An 18,497-nucleotide genomic window follows, 5' to 3' on the forward strand; every position below is an offset into this window, starting at 1 on the left:
GGGGAGACTGGTTTTCCTTTGCTAAAGTAAGGAAACTTTGCTTCTTTTGCTCCTATATATACAAACTCACGAGACTAGCATATCTCAGAGGAGTACTCGCTGCGCTTATTATGTGCTGCATCATCCACCCGAACGGTGAGAGGTGAGAGAAAAGTGTTTATTACTTTTGAAACATGGATGTTTTTCTTACAAATGTGGATTCGGTACAGGGGGCCTTTATACTTTTATACCTTATAGGTAACGCAAAATGAGCAAGCTTTATTTGACAACATGTGGACTGTTCAACTGCAACACCTGCTGACTACAGCTTGGAATAATTTGTAATATAACTCCGACTTGATTCGTCTGAAAGAAGAAAGTCATATACACCTGGGATGCTTCAAGGGTGAGTAAAACACAAGCTAATTTTCATTTTTGGGTGAACTTACCCTTTAAGTCATTTTGCTTCTCAAATATGTACTTGATTTCAGAAAGTATAGATATTAGTACTGGAAAACAAGACAAAGATGCTGAGAAAGATTTTTTCTTTCTTTCTTTTGCAGTTCATGGAATCAATAAACTACTATCCTGTTACATGCAGTGCGCATTATTAAATGGATTTTCGGAAAGGCATGAGAAGTTTGAAGCCTCTGAAATCTCACACCCTCGGGCAGATCGTTTTAAATTGTAATTCCCATGTAAAGTCATTTTCAGCACATACAGCTCGCCGAACCTCCTGGTTTGTGGTCTGCCAGGGATATTTTAGTGGTTACAACTTGTACACAGTTGGCTGTTCCTCTGTATTTACAGCCTCTGTGTTTATGGGGAAGTGCTGAATATGCATATGAGACACAACGGGAGTCTTAAACCTGGCATCATCAAATACCTCCCTCTCAATCCACTCTTTGTACTAGGTCTTTCAATGAAAAGGGATTCACGTTACTTGACTTTAACCAAAATGAAAAACACCTGGCAAGGTAAAGTTTCATAATGTGCTCTCTTAAGGGTAGTTAGCACTCCATCTGTCCAACATTTAAGCCTAATGAGCTGACTTGATGCCTTCTAAGGCAGCATCCTAAACAATGTGGAACATAGGTGGCATGTCACAATGCATTGTGGGATTGTCTTCTCTGTAAAGAATGGATGTCCCCGTGGCCTAATGACACAGTGCTAAGCATTTTCTGAGCAATAAAGCACAAAAAAATGTTAATACTGAAGCATATAAATGTACATGCCAGGTGGTTCTGAGAGCTTGGCTGCATTATTTATCTCTTTACTTTTATGACACTTGGCATGCTATGATAACCCCCGATGGAGTGAAAACAGAATCCATGCTGACTAAATTGCTTCATTATCATGGAGGTGAATCAGGAAAGAAATTTCGAGAGAAGTGAAGCTATTTAAATGGAAACCAGGATTGTCAGGCGTACAAATTGTAATAGATTAGAGATTTCAAACAAAGGCCTGAAAGGCTTCAAGTTATGTAATGAGCCTACAAAACTGAAGAAACAAAGGCCAGATGTGAACATCTTCCCCTTTTCAATAGTGACTAATGTGTTAATGAGGTAGCAGGAGAGCTGAGTGCACTGGAAAAAGACTAATATCATATTTATTGTGAGATATCACACCTTTTGGTGTTCAATTTATTTCGACTTAATACTATCAAATGATTCAAAATCAATTGCTTATCAGAAAAACACAAAAAATATTTAAGTAGACATTAAAAAAGCACTATTTTTAAAAGCATTCCATTTTATAACACTAAAAAGTAAATGCATATAGCCCTTTTTCATTATTTAATTATTTATCCATTCTATATTTAACAAGTATAGCAGAGTGTATGGTAATGAAAATGCTTGTGTCTTTAAAATCTCTCTTATTTGCAAAATAAAAAATAAAAAAAAAAGATTTCTTCACCTAATTTAACCTTTGATTCGGAGCTTCGTGAGGTCATACGTGGCGACGTTTCCTCTCAAACCTAAGACTCCTTGATGTTGAGGCTAAATGTGAAAACGTACCTTTTACTGCCTCTGGCTAGCATATCGTCTATAAGCATTTCCAAGTCTCACCGAGCTGAAAGAAAAGAAATGGATTTTATGTTCTCTTTAAAAAGAACTTCCTCAAAGTGAAGAAAAAGTTTTTCTCCCTGACATCCAACTGGTAAGGTGTGTTTTATTGTTGCAGTTTAAAACGTTGGCTCTAGAACAGCAACTAGTTGCACGATGAGATCATCTGATTTCAATTCGTGTGGTGGAATATGGAAATACTGCACCAATTAATACAGAGAGGCATAACCATTTAGCTTCACTCAATCAAAGATGTTTCGAACAGCAATAAAATGGTCTCTGGCATAATCTAAACTTATCTATTCATTAGGAAAAAAATAAATCTGCTGAGCTCAGCACTAATATATTTTTCTCCGTTTCATTTTGGTTCTCTTAGACTTCAGGATTAATCAAATAATGAGAGGGAACAACAACTATAAAACAGAGGTCCAAGTTCTACATCCAATGGAAAATATCAATTCCTTCCAGGCTTTTTTGGTCCAACTCTGCTGGAAAAAAAACAAAAGAAAATGAAAGACAAAAAGAGAGGGCAAGGGAGAGTGAGTGCACTGCTTCACATCCAGTACCTACCTGAAGACATCAGGCCTGTCCAAGCAAACGGGTTAAGTGAAAAAGTGTGTCAGTCAACCTCGGGTGACTCATACATCTGTTGTTTTTGATTGTTTGTTTGTTTACAGTATGAGCATGTCATGAACCTCACATTCCTGCAGTTCTGCATAATGCTATGTTCACACATGACAAAATATCCAACATAATGTGGCATTTCCAATGCTTTTAAAAGGCTTCACTTTGAACGCTATAACATTATCATCTATCGAAGATTACTATTGATGTATGATTATTAATAAACCCTTCTGGTGCATTGTTATGTTTGAGTATCCTGACCAGACTGACACAACAATAGTGGCTCAACCAATAGCAGGATTGTGTACAAAAAAATAAATAAATAAATAAAGGAATTAATTAATTCATATATATATATATATATATATATATATATATATATATATATATATATATATATATATATATATATATATATATATATAGGTTACTCTCTTATAGCTTTAACTTTAAAGTGAATTGCACAGATTTAGTAGTTTCTAATCCACAAAGAAATTTATTATCTAAAATGGCCATACTTATAATCAGATAAAATCCAAAACCCAACTATATCTTTTTTTCTTTTTTTTTTAACTTCACATAACGCTATTGGAATTATAAGAAAGAAAGAAAGAAAGAAAGAAAGAAAGAAAGAAAGAAAGAAAGAAAGAAAGAAAGAAAGAGTGTTCATTGCAATCTTTTTTATATACTAGGCAGTAGTAACTTTCCTATCACTTGTCTAACTATAATTCACACTGATTTTTGCCATCTCCATAATCTCTCTTTACCAAGAATCAAAGAATGTTCTAATTATGGCTATTAGGAAAGGCTCTTTGATGTAATCGTTTGATGTGAATATTACTGTCTGCTCTCATTAGTCGGGCCTGTCAAGTTCATTCTCTGCTATATGCTCACCTTAATGTTTGTCTCAGTGTAGTTAGTCCTCTTACAGTTACTCTGTCCAACATCAGGTCTGGTTAATTAAATACAGCCTTTTATTTCTCTCAGAAGGCAATTTGTTTTGCAGCTGGCTTAACAAATTAAATCAAGTGCTAAGCATTTAAAAAGCACAATAATCAGTTATTTATAACATCAGCTAAAACAGAAATCACTATCACATGTGTGTACGTGTCGGGGAGAGAGCTGGGCAGCATAAAAATGCTCCTTTTGCAGCTGCATGGGTAAAATCCTCTTCACAACAGACTCAAGGGCATCGAGGAGGACAAAAGTTTCATCTCGCCATGTTTTCCCTAGCAGGTGATTAGGTTTGTAGAAAAACGCTGCCCTTTTAACCCCTTGCTTGTAACAATGCATTGCATTCTGCTCTATGCAACCACATTTTCGACCATCACTTTTATTTAATGTACTGTTCTTGAACAATCTGAATGTCATCGACAAGTGTAATGACAGAATAATCAAGCAATCATCTGTATCTGAACTTTTAAGATCACATTGAGTTCACTACTAATATTTGCTGTGCAATGCTGACCTCTAGTGTTAGAATATGGCAGTGCTCGTTCTAACAAGACATAAATGTGGGCCAAACGACTAAATAAATGCTTCATAAATTTCATTCTATCTGCCAGCAAGCGTTTTGACTATATAAATGTGGCAACATCATAACTGCAAAATGTAACCCAATGACAAATATGTAATAACTGAAAAGTGACATATTAAAATACTTAGTGATAAGTTTAATAATACTCACTTGTTCAAACTGTATGAACTCCAACTGTAATGATGTTCAAATTGGATCTGCTGTTAAAATAGAAGACAAGTGTGTAAGTTATCACACTTTTACTCCAAGAGACATTAATATGGCATTCGTCTGCATGGATTAAGCATTTTGCAAAAGGATTCACATTTATAGAGCATTGTTGCAATACAATATATAATTCCTTTATTTCACAAGAAAAATTTGTCCGATACCAAGAGGGTTAACCAAGATAAAGCAAGTAGGTTGGTCATGTGATATAAACCTGCCACCATGAGGCAACTTGCTCCGATGTAAAATACATTTCTACTACCAATGACAGGATTTGTAATTTCATATGAATTTTTTTTTTTTTTTTACACATTTTGATTATTGAACGCACTTGTGAAGCCTTGGCATGTGACTAGACAAAAATGTAAAAGGATACTGAATATTTGTACCAAAATAATTTACAGAATATACAGTTTACATAATAGAAATATAAAACTGTTTTGTGAGGAATGTTGTCACAAACAATCTATTTATCATATATATTTTTCAGTGTGTGTGTGTGTTCACTGCTCTGTGTGTGTGCATTTCGGATGGGTTAAATGCAGAGCACAGTATGGGTCTGAGTATGGGTCACCATACTTGGCTGAATGTCACTTCACTTCTCCACTTCACTTCTCCATTTATTAATTTAAAATTTGACTTGTAAAGCTTGACTTGTAAAGTTAAACTGATGAATTAGCCATTAAGGTACTGTCAAACGGCAACAGAAAATAATAAGAAAAAATTAAATAAGTAAATATTTTTTGGGTAATGATGTAACAATATATGGCACCTGCCATTAAGATGTCATAAATAGGCCATTTAATGATGTTTTTTTTTTTTTTTTTTTTTTTTTTTTTTTTTGTGAAACATTTCTGAGACACCGCATGATTTTAACATCAGCTACAATGTGAAAGGTAAGATTAAGCTCTACCACACAGCCAGAGTGGTGTTGTTATGAATAGCTTCACATGTGTGATTCAGCTGTTGGCAAAAGGCTGCAGGTCGAAGCAAACGTGTTCGGTAAACTGTATTTATACACAACAGTTCCAGACACAAGAAAATAATATAAAATAACTTACATTTTAGGCTTGATTTGGCCAGTTATTTAATATGTTTATTTTCCGTCCGCGAATTTAATAGTTTCAAAGCAAGCAAAGCCATCAAGCTTTGATGGTGAGAAGAAAACACAAAGACCGTTATGGAGTATCACGAATGAGTGGAACGGAACGACACTGATTTCCCTCGAGCTCTCACAGGCTGAATGGGCTGAAACTCCACTCCGGGTTTTCCATTTCCCGCTCCACGCAGACCTGAAACAATCAACATAAACACCGGTGGATCTACTTTCATGTTGCTAGTGTGAATGTATTACGTTTATTTACATAAATATAATAATATTTCTTTAGAGGACATAATTCACGAAAAAATTCTAATTTACGCTTTAAATCAAATACAATTTGTTTTAAAACGCTATATTTAGTGAGATTCGATTCTGCGATTTGTGCAATAGACACCCATACAAAAAAACACTTTGTGGAAAACACCACAGGAAAACACGCTATTCATTTTTGAGGGCTGGTGTCGCCATATTTCTCTCAATGACCAATCAGGTCCCTCGCTCGTCCACGAAGCGTTTCCATTGGCTACCAGAAACATACTGTTGACAATACACGTGAGCAATCTTACGTAAGGCCACAAAGGACCAATCAGAGGTCTTAAATCCTACAGGAAGTTGTGTAGTTGCGTCGCTATTTTCACTGGTTCTCGTGTTTTGTCTAACACAAGAAAAAAATATCTGACTCATTTTATTTATTCTTCGCATTTTCGCTCCAGCAAAATGAAACACAACTCCAACGTTCCCGCGTTTCTCACCAAGCTTTGGACCCTCGTCGAGGATTCGGATACAAATGAATTTATTTGCTGGAGCCAGGTAAGTTAACGTTAAATGAAAGAAAAGACCCGAATGTTAGCATATTAGCTTAGTTTACAGTGACACAGATATATGTGATCCGGGTCCTATGCGATTAGATGTGTCTGTATCAGATCATAGATGATGTACTATGATGTAAGTATTAAGATTTGCAATATATATATATATATATATATATATATATATATATATATATAATATATACCTTGTATTATAATACTGTAATCGAGGAAATGGTACACTCACATTTTTATAATTTTCTCACCCTAATGTTGTTCCAATCCATACCTTCATAGTATTCTTTTTTATTGTTATGTTTTATTGTAATTTCTCTGAAATACAAAAAAAAAAAAGCATTTTAATGTTTTTTTATTAAAAATAAATAAAACAACAGCACACACAGAGAGAATGTGTTCTACAGAATAAGGAACAGCATCCAAAATTACAGGTCTCTTTTATTTAGTTAACAAGGCTCTTCATTTGTTTTTATAGGAAGGGAACAGTTTCCTTGTACTGGATGAACAAAGGTTTGCGAAAGAGATTCTCCCAAAGTTTTTCAAGCACAACAACATGGCCAGTTTTGTCCGACAGCTCAACATGTGTAAGTGGATTCTACTGCTACAGCTCCACCGAAATTCTCCTCCTACCTTATTGTTCAGCTGTAATTTGAGATCAATGTTCGTTTCTTTGTGACTTTGTTCCTTTCCAAACAGATGGTTTTCGCAAGGTGATGCACATTGACACGGGCATAGTGAAGCAAGAGCGAGATGGACCAGTTGAATTCCAGCATCCATATTTCAAACATGGGCAAGATGACCTGCTAGAGAACATCAAAAGAAAGGTAAACCTCTGTTAAAAATGAAGAAATTAGAATGTAGAGACCTGAAAATAAGATGCAAATGAAAATATTTAGAGAACATTTAATTTAAAATGTAAAATATTGTCATTCTGATTTGATACATTCTTGATATAGGTGTCAAATGCTCGCCCTGAAGAGAGCAAAATAAAGCAAGACGATCTTTCAAAAATTCTGACAAGCGTTCAGAACGTACATGAGCAGCAAGAAGACATGGATGCTAGACTTGCTACATTGAAAAGGTAATGAAATACTCTGTTAGAAGCTGCATTATCCTTTATCATTTAATCTCGTCCATGTGCATTTACCCAGAAGTTAAGGAAACAGACAGTCTAATCACTAGTTGTAACTAATAATGCCCTGTTCAGCAAGTATCAACATGATTAAACCACTCCGAATATCTTCGCAACAACAAAGAACTACGTTCTGACATCATGGCATGTGTTTTAGAAAATATATAACCCTCATTCTCTTTTCTGCAGAGAGAATGAAGCTCTTTGGACAGAGCTGTCAGATCTCAGACAGAAACATGCACAGCAGCAGCAGGTCATAAAGGAGGTACGTTCTACTTGCACGTAGCAGTTTTGCAGACATTCCAATGGTATTTCAGCATAAAAAGTGCATGATCTAATGCACGGGTTGAAATGTTAATGCCACTTTTTGTATTGCTCCCTGCAGCTGGTGCAGTTCATCTTCACATTGGTTCAGAACAATCGTATGTTAAATTTAAAACGCAAAAGGTAAGACTAAAAAGTATGTGTGTGCATCGAATAAAAGCTGTTGAAATTTCAGCTTTGCCATAACAGAGATGAAATATATTTTAAAATGTATTTAAACAGAAAACAGCTATTAAAAAAAAAAAAAAGATTAGTATTGTAAAGTGTGTGTGTGTGTGTATATATATATATATATATATATATATATATATAAATTACTGTTGTCAAAAGATTAATCGAAATTAATTAATTATTGAAATTGGAATTAATTATTCCAAAATAAAAGTTTTTGTCTACATAATATATGTGTGTGTACTGTGTATTTACGATGCATATATACATACACATGCTTGAATGTTTAAGAAAAATATGTAACTTTATTTTTATATATATATATATATATATATATATATATATATATATATACACACACATAAATAATATGTGTATATGTTTATATATATTTATGTGATATAATTTTATGAATATAAATATATATATATATATATATATATATATATATGTATATATATATATATATATATATATGTGTGTGTGTGTATGTATGTGTGTATATCTTCATCTTCCTGGTTCCAATTCTGATTTATCATTAATTCTTTCAGTAATTGAGTAATTTTAGAGATTTTATTATAAGAAATTGAAATCAAATATGAATCTATTTTACACTATTATTAATATGTACCATATGTATACCTTTAGTGATTAATATGTACTTGATATCTAATTTCAGGCCACTTACACTGAACAGTAATGGAAAGAAGTCGAAATTCATCCACCAGATCTTCGAGGATCCTATGGACCACAGCAAAGTAGGTGTAGAACAATCCAGGGATGAATGGGTTCCATGCACTTTTTTTCTCTCCTTGCTTCTAGGAGGAAATGTGTTCTTGTTAGTTATATTGTTAATCTAATGTTGCTATTCATTATCTTACATTTTTCTCTCTTAATGAGATTTAAGGCAGGGTTCACTTTGTGTGAAAGTGTCCTGCCCCTGGATATGAACCTTAAATTGTGAGAATCACCGTCAGTTAATTTCACGTTGGTGGGGGACCAATTTATTTATATAAACCATGATATTCCTCATTAATATTGGAACTTGAAGATCTTTTTTTCAGAGACTCATCTCTTGCCGTCTCTGTTAGTCTGCAGTGAATGGACTCAATGGATTGAAGAACGGTTCCGACATTTCTGACGACGTCATCATCTGTGACATCACAGATGAAGATGCAGAATTTACAGATGGTGTATCCATACCAGCTGACCAAGGGTAAGCATTTAGGTTTTGATTCAAGCCTCTGAACCTCCTTTGCATAAAGTTTTGACAGAAAATTAGAAATGAGATCTGTGTTTTCTTGATTTCTTACAGAGATTCTGAAATTGTGGAAGTTGCTTGTGAAAGCAGCCCGGCTATAAGAAACGAAGGCACAAAGGAAAGCGGAACAAATTCATCCACTCAACAAGAAGCAGTACCCAAATTCATCTCTGACATTTCATCAAGTGCCCTGCAATTGAACAAACCCTCGGCTCTAAGTTCAGAGGATCCAGTGAAGCTGATGGACTCCATTCTCAGTGAAAACGGAGCCATTTCACAAAACATAAACCTTCTTGGCAAGTAAGTAGACCAGTGTTGCCAATATACAATACAAGGCTGTTGAGATCTAATATCTATCCTGTTGAGCTTCTCACTTGCCAAGAGTTTTTTTTTTTTTTTTTTGATATTGAGTAAATAATTATTATTCAAACTCTGAGAACTTATGTAAGCCAGTTTCTACCACATGAGAAAATAATTGTTTTGGTAAATCATAATACACAATTGGACTTTATCTTTCGATTTTTAATCTAATTTATTGTCAGCGTTTAAAAAAAAATATTTTTTTTTTCAGAATTGATTTGATCATATTTATGACTTTGTGTCTGTCAAAGCAAGATTTTTTTTTTTTCTTTCATATGGTGGAAATAGGCTTCCATTCTACTAAATAATCGGTTCAACAAAATTCAGGTTTTGCATTTCTCTTATTTTTTTATTATTGAGTTTATTTTATGTCTATTGGTGAGACTTGTAGTCGTGCAAAAATTACACATTTCTGTTTCAAGAATATTTAATGAACATTTCATTGTAAATGAAATCACTGCAGAGTTGAGTTGATGGACTATCTGGACAGCATTGACTGCAGTCTGGAAGACTTCCAGGCCATGCTGTGTGGTAAACAGTTCAGCATTGACCCAGATATCATACAGGTTTGTTTGGATTTTTCATAAGCCATAATGTGTTTACTGCCTTTTTCTTCTTTTTTTTTTTTAAACCTTAAAATAATTTCCAATGATGCATCACTCAGCTGCTATAATTCACCATGATGACTTGTTGTATTTTCTTCTGCATTGTCATATTTTTGATAAAGCTTAGTTTTTTTTTTTTTTTTTTTTATGCTGTTGGCAGGAAGCAGTCTCGGAAACAAAGGATAGCATCAACAAAGGGAATCATGAGCCTGACAACACAGGTAATTTTTGCATGTTCCTTTATAAATCCGTGTCATTTGTGTTCCCTCACTGTGCTTTGTTTACTAGCGTGTTGGTTACTTCATTCAGATAAGCAGCTGATCCAGTATACAACCTGCCCTCTGCTGGCCTTCCTGGATGGATGCACCCCTCTGGCCCCACCAGATTCTCCAACTGAAAACCTGAGCCAGTCTATCCTGCCCCAGAGCCCTGAAGCACCCACAGACCTGTTGGACAAGGCCCTGGAGACGGAGACTCCTCGCAGCTCTCTGATCCGTCTGGAGCCCCTCACAGAGGCGGAGGCGAGCGAGACCACGCTGTTCTACCTGTGCGAACTGAACTCTGACACGCCACAGCTTGATATCTGAAAGCTAATCAGCCTGGAAAACAGACCTTTTCATTTTTTGTAAATATTCATCAAAATGATGACAATTATTTGCCAGAATTTTTTTGGTACCGTCCTTCCATGAGTTTGACATTCATTCCTTTCCCAGATACACTTCTAGTTGCTGTTCACTAGCTAGTGTCCTTTCCACAATCTCTACCAGGAGATTAGGCTGCAGTTATGTTGCTGGTTTACATTGCAGCTGTTTTGTGATGCACGTGTTTTCCTGTTTTATTATTGAGCGGTTCAGAAAACATTACAGCTATCCTTTATGTATATGGTCTAGAAGTGCCTGGCTGATGTCCTAATGTCACTGTAAGTGGACGTAAAGAGTTTGGCTTATGGTTAGTTCCATGATGCTGGACAATATAAAGTGATTCTTGTTACCGTGAGCTTTTCATTATTATACAAAGCTTTGCAGTAGCATTAAAGGAATTTAAACATTGAGTCTGTTTTTTTCTTTTCTTTTTTTTTACTCCGATAGAGCTGGGTTAAAAAAAAAAACACACATTTTAAATCCCCTTTTCTCTGTCTGTCAGTCCTGATTCTTCAGTAAAACTTAACCAAAATAAGTTTCTGGATTGTAGCGACAAACATTGCAAAGTCTACGCAAATCGATAATCTCTGCCACTTTTAAATACCGTATAACAGGGATAGGAACTCCGGTCCTGGAGGGCCACTATCCTGCAGAGTTTAGCTCCAAACCTAATTAAACACACCTGAACAAGGCAATCAGTGTTTTCGGGATTACTAGATAGATACAGGCAGGTGATTTTTTTTTTTTTTGAGGGCTGAAGATAAACTTTGCAGGATAGTGGCCCTCCAGGACCCTGCTGTATAAAAAAAATATAAAATATCTCGCTTTTGAACCTGGAATGACGTCAATAAATCAACTGTTTGTTGTTGTTGTTTTTTCATTTAGAAAATTGCATATACCTGAATATTTTCAGGTAAATCATTATCGGAAACCTGAACCGTAATCATGATTAAATCGTAAATAAATCTTGAAATCTGTACCAATAACTGGTAATATTTTTATACTCCAATGACAACATAATCTGGGATTTTAAACCTTTAATAAGATGACATATTTGGTTATTACAATGCACTTGTCAAAGGGCAATAAATAACACTGACATTATATATATAAAAAAAGAAGAGAACTGCCATCATGAAATCCACCAGAGTGCTTATAATAGGCTACGATAAATGTTAAAGCAAAAAAAAAAAAAAATCATCTATTCAGGTTTTATCAGCAAAGAATAATATATTCAGTGCAAAACATTGTTCAACACACACATTGGCTACAAGCATAAAATTAAAAGTGTGCAAACAACTAACATGTGCAAGTTGCAAAAGGGTTAACACTAAGTCAAAATTACAGTCATGTTCATGGTGCAAAATCATCGAAAAGCATGACAAAATCTACAATTTTCACATGCTAATTCACTGCTGTATATGTGCGTTCTATAGAAAACTATGGATGTCACAATTTATGGGAAAACATGTCCTGCATTTTCACTACTCTCTACAAATAACTTTCAATACATTCTATTTATTTCTTAAACCATACAGAGGTTATTGATCAAGGTTATATTATCCTTAATTTTGAAGAACAAATTCTTAAAGGAAATATTAACTTCACATCACAGGAAACCCAAGCCATGTTCTTAATTTATTTCAGCTCATATATGAACACTACATAAAAGCATGCAAGGTAAATAATAAAACCATGTAGGGTCAGTTGAACGAAACAAAACACTCGCAATTATTTACATTTAGACCCTCCTATCCCTGTACATGTGGATAGTCCGTCCTCTCAGTCGAAGTCACGGTTGATGAGGACCAGAGGAGCCACCAGGGTCCACACATACAGCGAGATGCAGATCCAGCTGGAGGTGATCTTCACCCACACAGAGGGCCACTTGCTGGTCATAGTCTCATAGCTGGAGTCAGGGCTATAAAATGTAAAAGAAAAAAAAATTAAGTTAAATCTGATTACCTTGTTGAACATAAACATTTAAATATAAATAGTGACAACAAATTGCTAGATGATATTGTATATACAAATTATTTTATTAAATAAGTTTTTATTGAGAGCAGATTTAAAGGTGCCACAGAATGCAAAAATCACTTTTATAAGGTGTTTGAACACAGCTGTGTTTCTGCAATGTGTGAAAACAACCATCCCACAATGGTAAAAATCCACTGTTCACACGAGCGGTTCCAGACTATGATGACAGAGTCAGTGAAAGCCCCACCAATTTGTGACGCTCTCTGCCCTATTAGCATATACACAGCCCTGAATGAGAAGCTGCGGTCCACCTTTACTGTTCTCTTGCTGCAGCTGCTGGAGATACAATGTCAGTGTCAAGCAGCAACCTCCCGCTCGCTCTCGTGAAGCCAACAAGGAAGTAACTAAAACTGCAATTCATCGACTGGCTGCAAAAGAGAATTAGTCCCATAGACCCCCATCTTAAAATGCCAAACTTTACCGCAGAAAAAAAAACATTTACAGCCTGGTTAAAAAAAATTATTTTAGTCTATATAGCTAATTTTGCCCTTCATGACAACTGTGAGGGGGTGAATTTTTTTATAACTCATCCGTTTAAATTATATTACGCCTTAAAGACTTATGCATATTAATGCACTTTTGTAACCAGAAAGATGCCTTTCGAATTTCTGAAATAAGCTCTTGATCTGCTTACAAAATTGGCCTTGTGAAACTAAAATATGATCAATAATATATTGTGAAATTAAACCAATAAATACATCATCACATACCTGTACCAGTTTGTCAGTGTCATCATGATATACAAGGAAGCCAAGAAAAGCATGAAGTGGAAGAAAGAGTAGCTGTAGGTGACTCCATCCTTCTCATTGTCAACGGCACGGTTGGAGCCATCATCACCCACTTCAAAGTTCTCTGGAACGGGACCATCCTCAATCAAAGCAGACTCGTCACTGGTGAGGGTCAGTTTGTTGACTTGGGTCTTGCTTGAGTTTCGGATGCTGAGGAAATAAAAAAGACAGATTTGACTGCTGTGTTGAAAAATAGCTGCAAAAACAGACCATATATTTAAACACATGCAAACTCTCTTACCTGGAGTACAGCACACACATCAGGAACAAGATCAAGCCCACAATGCCCTGGGCATCCCACCACTGAACAACACGGTCCTGACCAGCAGGGGTGGTGCTGTTGAGGCCAATAATGCCAAGCAAGCTAGGGTTGCATCTGCGCTCTTAAAGGGAAAGAACATTATTATTTTAGACAGATTTCATGAACAGAATGTTCCTTTAATCAAATCTCTCTTTTTTCTTTCAATGAGTCCTTACCAGGCTCATTGGTCATGGCAGACCAAGTCAGATACATAGTGTACAGAGTAACAATGGAGGACTGCAAGAGACCAGATCTGGGCTGGGACTCCTTAAAGAGGAAGTGGAAAGAAAAGGACATGAAGAAATTAAACAACTTGATGCTCACCCTGATATGACACATATCCAAAATTTTGAGCAGTAGGAGATGATCACAGTTTCAATACTAGTCATACAAACAGACGTTTTGTATTCGTTACCTGGATTTTAGGCAAGATGGACATGACAGATACACCAACGCACATCAGCATGTTGATGCTGATGAAGACTTTGTTCTCAGTGCAGCCATCAGAGTGAGTGTAATACACATAGAACAAGACCAGAGACACCAGCGACAGAGCGTAGTTGATGGCTGTGGCAGATAGAAGAGCTATGGATGGTAGAAAAAATTTATTACATTAGAACAGTACAATCAACCATCATGACTGCATACACTGTAAGAAGTATCTAAACATAAAACAGGGACAATCCTTCTATAAATATGATGTGCTCTATTTATGACATTATTTACGTTAAAAATATGCACTACCAACTGCCATTGGCAATTTTTAAACAAAAAAAAAGTCTCAGTTAGTCTAAGGCAGTACAAATAGCTATGTTTTTAAGAATAGAATAGAAATGGTAAGTGCTATTATTAGTTGGTCAAGTGCTGGCGAAAAAGATGTCTTTAGATGTTTTTTGAAAGTAAGTAACGACTCAGCTGTTCGACCTGAGATTGGGAGGTCATTCCACCAGCTGGGCACAGTCCAGGAAAAGGTCAGTGAGAGGGATTTTAAACCTCTTTTGGATGGCACCACAAGGCACCGTTCACTTGCAGAACTCAAGCTTCTGGAAGGCGCTTAAGTTTGAACTAGGGAGTTTAGGTATATTGGTGCAGTGCCAGTGGTTGTAGGCAAGCATCAGTACCTTGAATTTGATGCGAGCAGCTACTGGTAGCCAGTGTAACAAGAAGAGGAGAGGAGTAATGTGAGCTTTTTCTGGCTCATTGAAGACAACTCTCACTGCTGCATTCTAGATCAGTTGCAGAGGCTAATATAATCACACAAGTCTTGTGGAGCGCTTTCAGAGTATGCATTTATTTTTTTTTTCATTTCAACTGCTTGGAAACAAAGGACCAGTGACTAATCACATCAAGCTTAAAGCCTCATGTCAGACAAGAACTGAAGTCGACTAGTCGGTGCAACTCCTAACAGTAGTATACATTTATATTTTTTGTTGTGCTACACTGCTGCTTGTTGGAAAAAGTTTTTTGATTCTCATGTGGGACCGAGCAAACAAGTTCTCAATGCATACCTGCATACCAGCAGCGAGAGTTTCCATCCTCCATTTTCTCCACCCAGGACTCGTTCCAAGAATGAGCAAAGTCGATCAAGAGCACCAGCTGGATGAGGATGAAACAGAACGCTCCAGCCATGCCAATGTAAAACCAGACTGGAAGAGACCCAGCAGAAGATCATCATTAGATCCACACAAATAAATCTGAGAAACAACTCAAATCTGCCTAATCTCACTCTCTCATCGCTTAAGCTGGCTAAACACTGTGCTGTTTCTGCTATCTTTTACGATAAATTCCACTGTATAATGTAAAACTTTGTTACACATTCAGCAGTTATTTTTTAATGATAGCTGTTAAACAGCCATTTAAAGTCAATTCATTTCTCCTTTACATTGTAAACATGTAATTGCATGCATATTTCATATTTAATTTCATATTTTATTAAAATACAATTTTACCAGTAGTAAAAGGGCCTTCAGGAATGAAGAAAGCTCCAACTGTAATAGCAGTGGCAGCCGCAAACTTGAAAAACCAAAACCTGTAGAAGATATGAATATTTAGAGGAAGCTCAACGAGACATTTTCAACGAGAAACTATTTTAGTCTTGCTCATAAGAATTCACATCTACAATCTCTGAGTTACAGGTCAAGACTTTAACCATTAGGTCACACCAATGCCAACATACCCGTTATGCACAGCAGCTCTTGGGTCCTGGCTGCTCTTGACCTTTACCATGATGAGCGAGAAGAGCAGAAAGAACATAGCCATTCCAAAGCACACACGATACACAGCCTTATAGCCCACCAGCACATCGCAGTTCACATGACCTTGGACTCCCGGGATGGACGACCCCGTTCCTCCTTCACAAAAGCCTGGAATCTGTAGTGACGTTAAGAATATATGATCAGATTGCTTCAGCTGCAGCCCTGTAAAACTAAAGCAAAACTTTCATTTCCAAGAAACGCTCAGGATTGCTGGGTCACCTTCTTCAGATGGCCCTCCATGCCTGGCATGAGCATGATGCAGGCGATGCCCACACCCAGCAGCATAAAGAAGGCATAGATCAGCCGAGTGACTGTGGAGTTGTTTCCACTTGGGCAGCATCTGCACAGCAGGCAGGGAGCACTGCCACAAAGGCAAGGAATCTGCAAAGAATATAAAAAAAAAAAAAAAAATTACATTATAGGTGATGTAAGCAAATTTCAGATATTTTGTGAACTTCAGCCACAATCTTCCTCTTCAGATTACAAGATCGCTTTTTTGTTTTTTTCAGACCCTAGGCTGTCATAGTTTTATTTTTATCTCAGCATACATATTTCTGTGAAATCTGTCAGGTAGTACACTAAATATATATATTAAGCACCAGATGACTTATAATTAGGCATGCATGGTGCAAGATATTATGACTTTTGGCTATTAATTAAGAAATGACACCATATGTAACAAAAAGAAGCAGAATATTATATAGAAGTTCATTTTGCCATTATAACAGCATAATGTAACTTATTAAAGATGGGCATTTAATGCTTTTGAAAAATGCAATTTAAAATCTCAGTATTCAATTACCAATATAATGGTGATTTATCATCCCTAGACATAAACAGCTTTATTCATCAAAATGAGCAGGACTGGGTGACGCATAAACATGACTTCAAAGTGACTCACATCAGTGTAAAAAAAAAATAGTCTAATTTAAGAGGCCTCATCCTTAATTTATACTCAGGGTAAAACACTAGGCAAAGGTTGGCTAAATTTGTCTGGCTTTACATAACAAGATAATTAGATGTGATTTAAGAGGACATTAAATCCCTCCTAAAATAAATGTCTAGGTAAACGTCTTATAAAAATATTCCCACTGCTTAATATTGGCGTCCTTAAGATTTTCATTTATTTAATCATTTTTAATAAGTCTCTTATGCTCAACAGGGCTACACTTATTTGGTCAAAAATACAGTAAAAACAGTCGTATTGACAAAAAATATTTTAAGACATATATTTGAAATAACGGTTTTATTATATTATATATTTAATATCAAAATATGTTAGATATATTTAGTATTTAATGTAATTTATTCCATTGATGTCAAAGCTGAATTGTTTAGAATAATATCTAGAAATAAATAATAATAATACAAAAAAAAAGGTAAAGTAAAGTGTTATTGAACAGTAAATACTGCTACATAGCCTCAGGCCCCATGTTTACTTATCTCTCTCTCTCGCGCGTGTGTGTGTGTGTGTGTGTCTGTGTCATAAACTGACATCTAATAGGTGTTTTGATGTCGCAACACTTGAAATCCTAACAAACATGTGACCTTCTTTGAAAACCTCGGGTTATCGTGGAAGATCATCTATGTGTGTCCCATTTAAGATCTTAAGCGTGTCCCATTTAAACCCCAAAAAAACATCAAACAATGAGTTTCTGTCATGATCACAATTGCCGACAAAATAGTGTTTATCTACGAGTAACGTTATTTGGCTGCAATTACGAGTTAAAATAGTAATAATGTCACTTGGTGATACAACTACGCAAAACATAACAACACAATTGCTATGCATTAATACAAAAACATTTAGTGCTTCATCACAACATGGGAACCACCCAACATGAAATTGTATCGTTACGTCTAGAAAAGCAAAACAACTGACTGAAATCAAACCAAAACATGATTAAATTAATTATTATGTTGTTGTGTGTCATTCTTTGTGAATATTCAACAGATTAAGTGGGCTTTGTGAATTAAGGGCATCGTGAAGGGCCCAGACACCCTTTTCTCTTTTGTTTTTTTTTTTCCCGATGCAGAGATCATCTGCATCACGTGATAAAACCCAAACCGTTATTTTCCTTCGCACATCTGTATAATTTTATTTATATTTCATCAGTATATTAATATTTAAACTTACCCAACTGGCCATGGAACAAAGCCCGAGCACGGCCCCCATGTTCAGCGGTGATGTGCGAGGTTTCTCCGGACGGGTTTGAAAATGGACGCTTCGTGTTTACAATGTAGCGCCGCTGTCTGCTGAAGCCGGAAACCACAGGTTAC

General features: G+C 35.9%; 2 protein-coding genes and 1 long non-coding RNA gene across 3 annotated transcripts; 1 reads left to right on the forward strand and 2 right to left on the reverse strand.

Annotated features, from left to right (window-relative positions):
• Window positions 1-435: 435 nt before the first annotated feature.
• LOC113120699 (uncharacterized) lies at window positions 436-5,610 on the reverse strand. The gene is made up of 3 exons (XR_003294651.1): window positions 5,475-5,610; window positions 4,357-4,403; window positions 436-2,052 (listed from the first exon to the last, which is right to left on the reverse strand). It is a non-coding gene; the product is annotated as an uncharacterized LOC113120699 (long non-coding RNA).
• A 505-nt stretch (window positions 5,611-6,115) lies between these two features.
• Window positions 6,116-11,246, forward strand: LOC113120697 (heat shock factor protein 2). Its single transcript, XM_026290663.1, has 12 exons — window positions 6,116-6,325; window positions 6,818-6,926; window positions 7,039-7,166; window positions 7,299-7,423; window positions 7,664-7,739; window positions 7,860-7,921; window positions 8,649-8,727; window positions 9,061-9,185; window positions 9,285-9,530; window positions 10,054-10,156; window positions 10,356-10,416; window positions 10,505-11,246. Exons 1-12 carry the CDS (start codon window positions 6,233-6,235, stop codon window positions 10,780-10,782), a joined length of 1,485 nt encoding a protein of 494 aa, XP_026146448.1. The 5' UTR covers window positions 6,116-6,232; the 3' UTR covers window positions 10,783-11,246.
• A 612-nt stretch (window positions 11,247-11,858) lies between these two features.
• LOC113120698 (serine incorporator 1-like) lies at window positions 11,859-18,497 on the reverse strand. The gene is made up of 10 exons (XM_026290664.1): window positions 18,355-18,497; window positions 16,437-16,598; window positions 16,139-16,332; window positions 15,912-15,991; window positions 15,471-15,608; window positions 14,378-14,547; window positions 14,139-14,229; window positions 13,903-14,044; window positions 13,584-13,811; window positions 11,859-12,757 (listed from the first exon to the last, which is right to left on the reverse strand). Exons 1-10 carry the CDS (start codon window positions 18,391-18,393, stop codon window positions 12,619-12,621), a joined length of 1,383 nt encoding a protein of 460 aa, XP_026146449.1. The 5' UTR covers window positions 18,394-18,497; the 3' UTR covers window positions 11,859-12,618.

Source organism: Carassius auratus, chromosome 20, assembly GCF_003368295.1.
Source record: "Carassius auratus strain Wakin chromosome 20, ASM336829v1, whole genome shotgun sequence".
Lineage (NCBI taxonomy): Eukaryota > Metazoa > Chordata > Actinopteri > Cypriniformes > Cyprinidae > Carassius > Carassius auratus.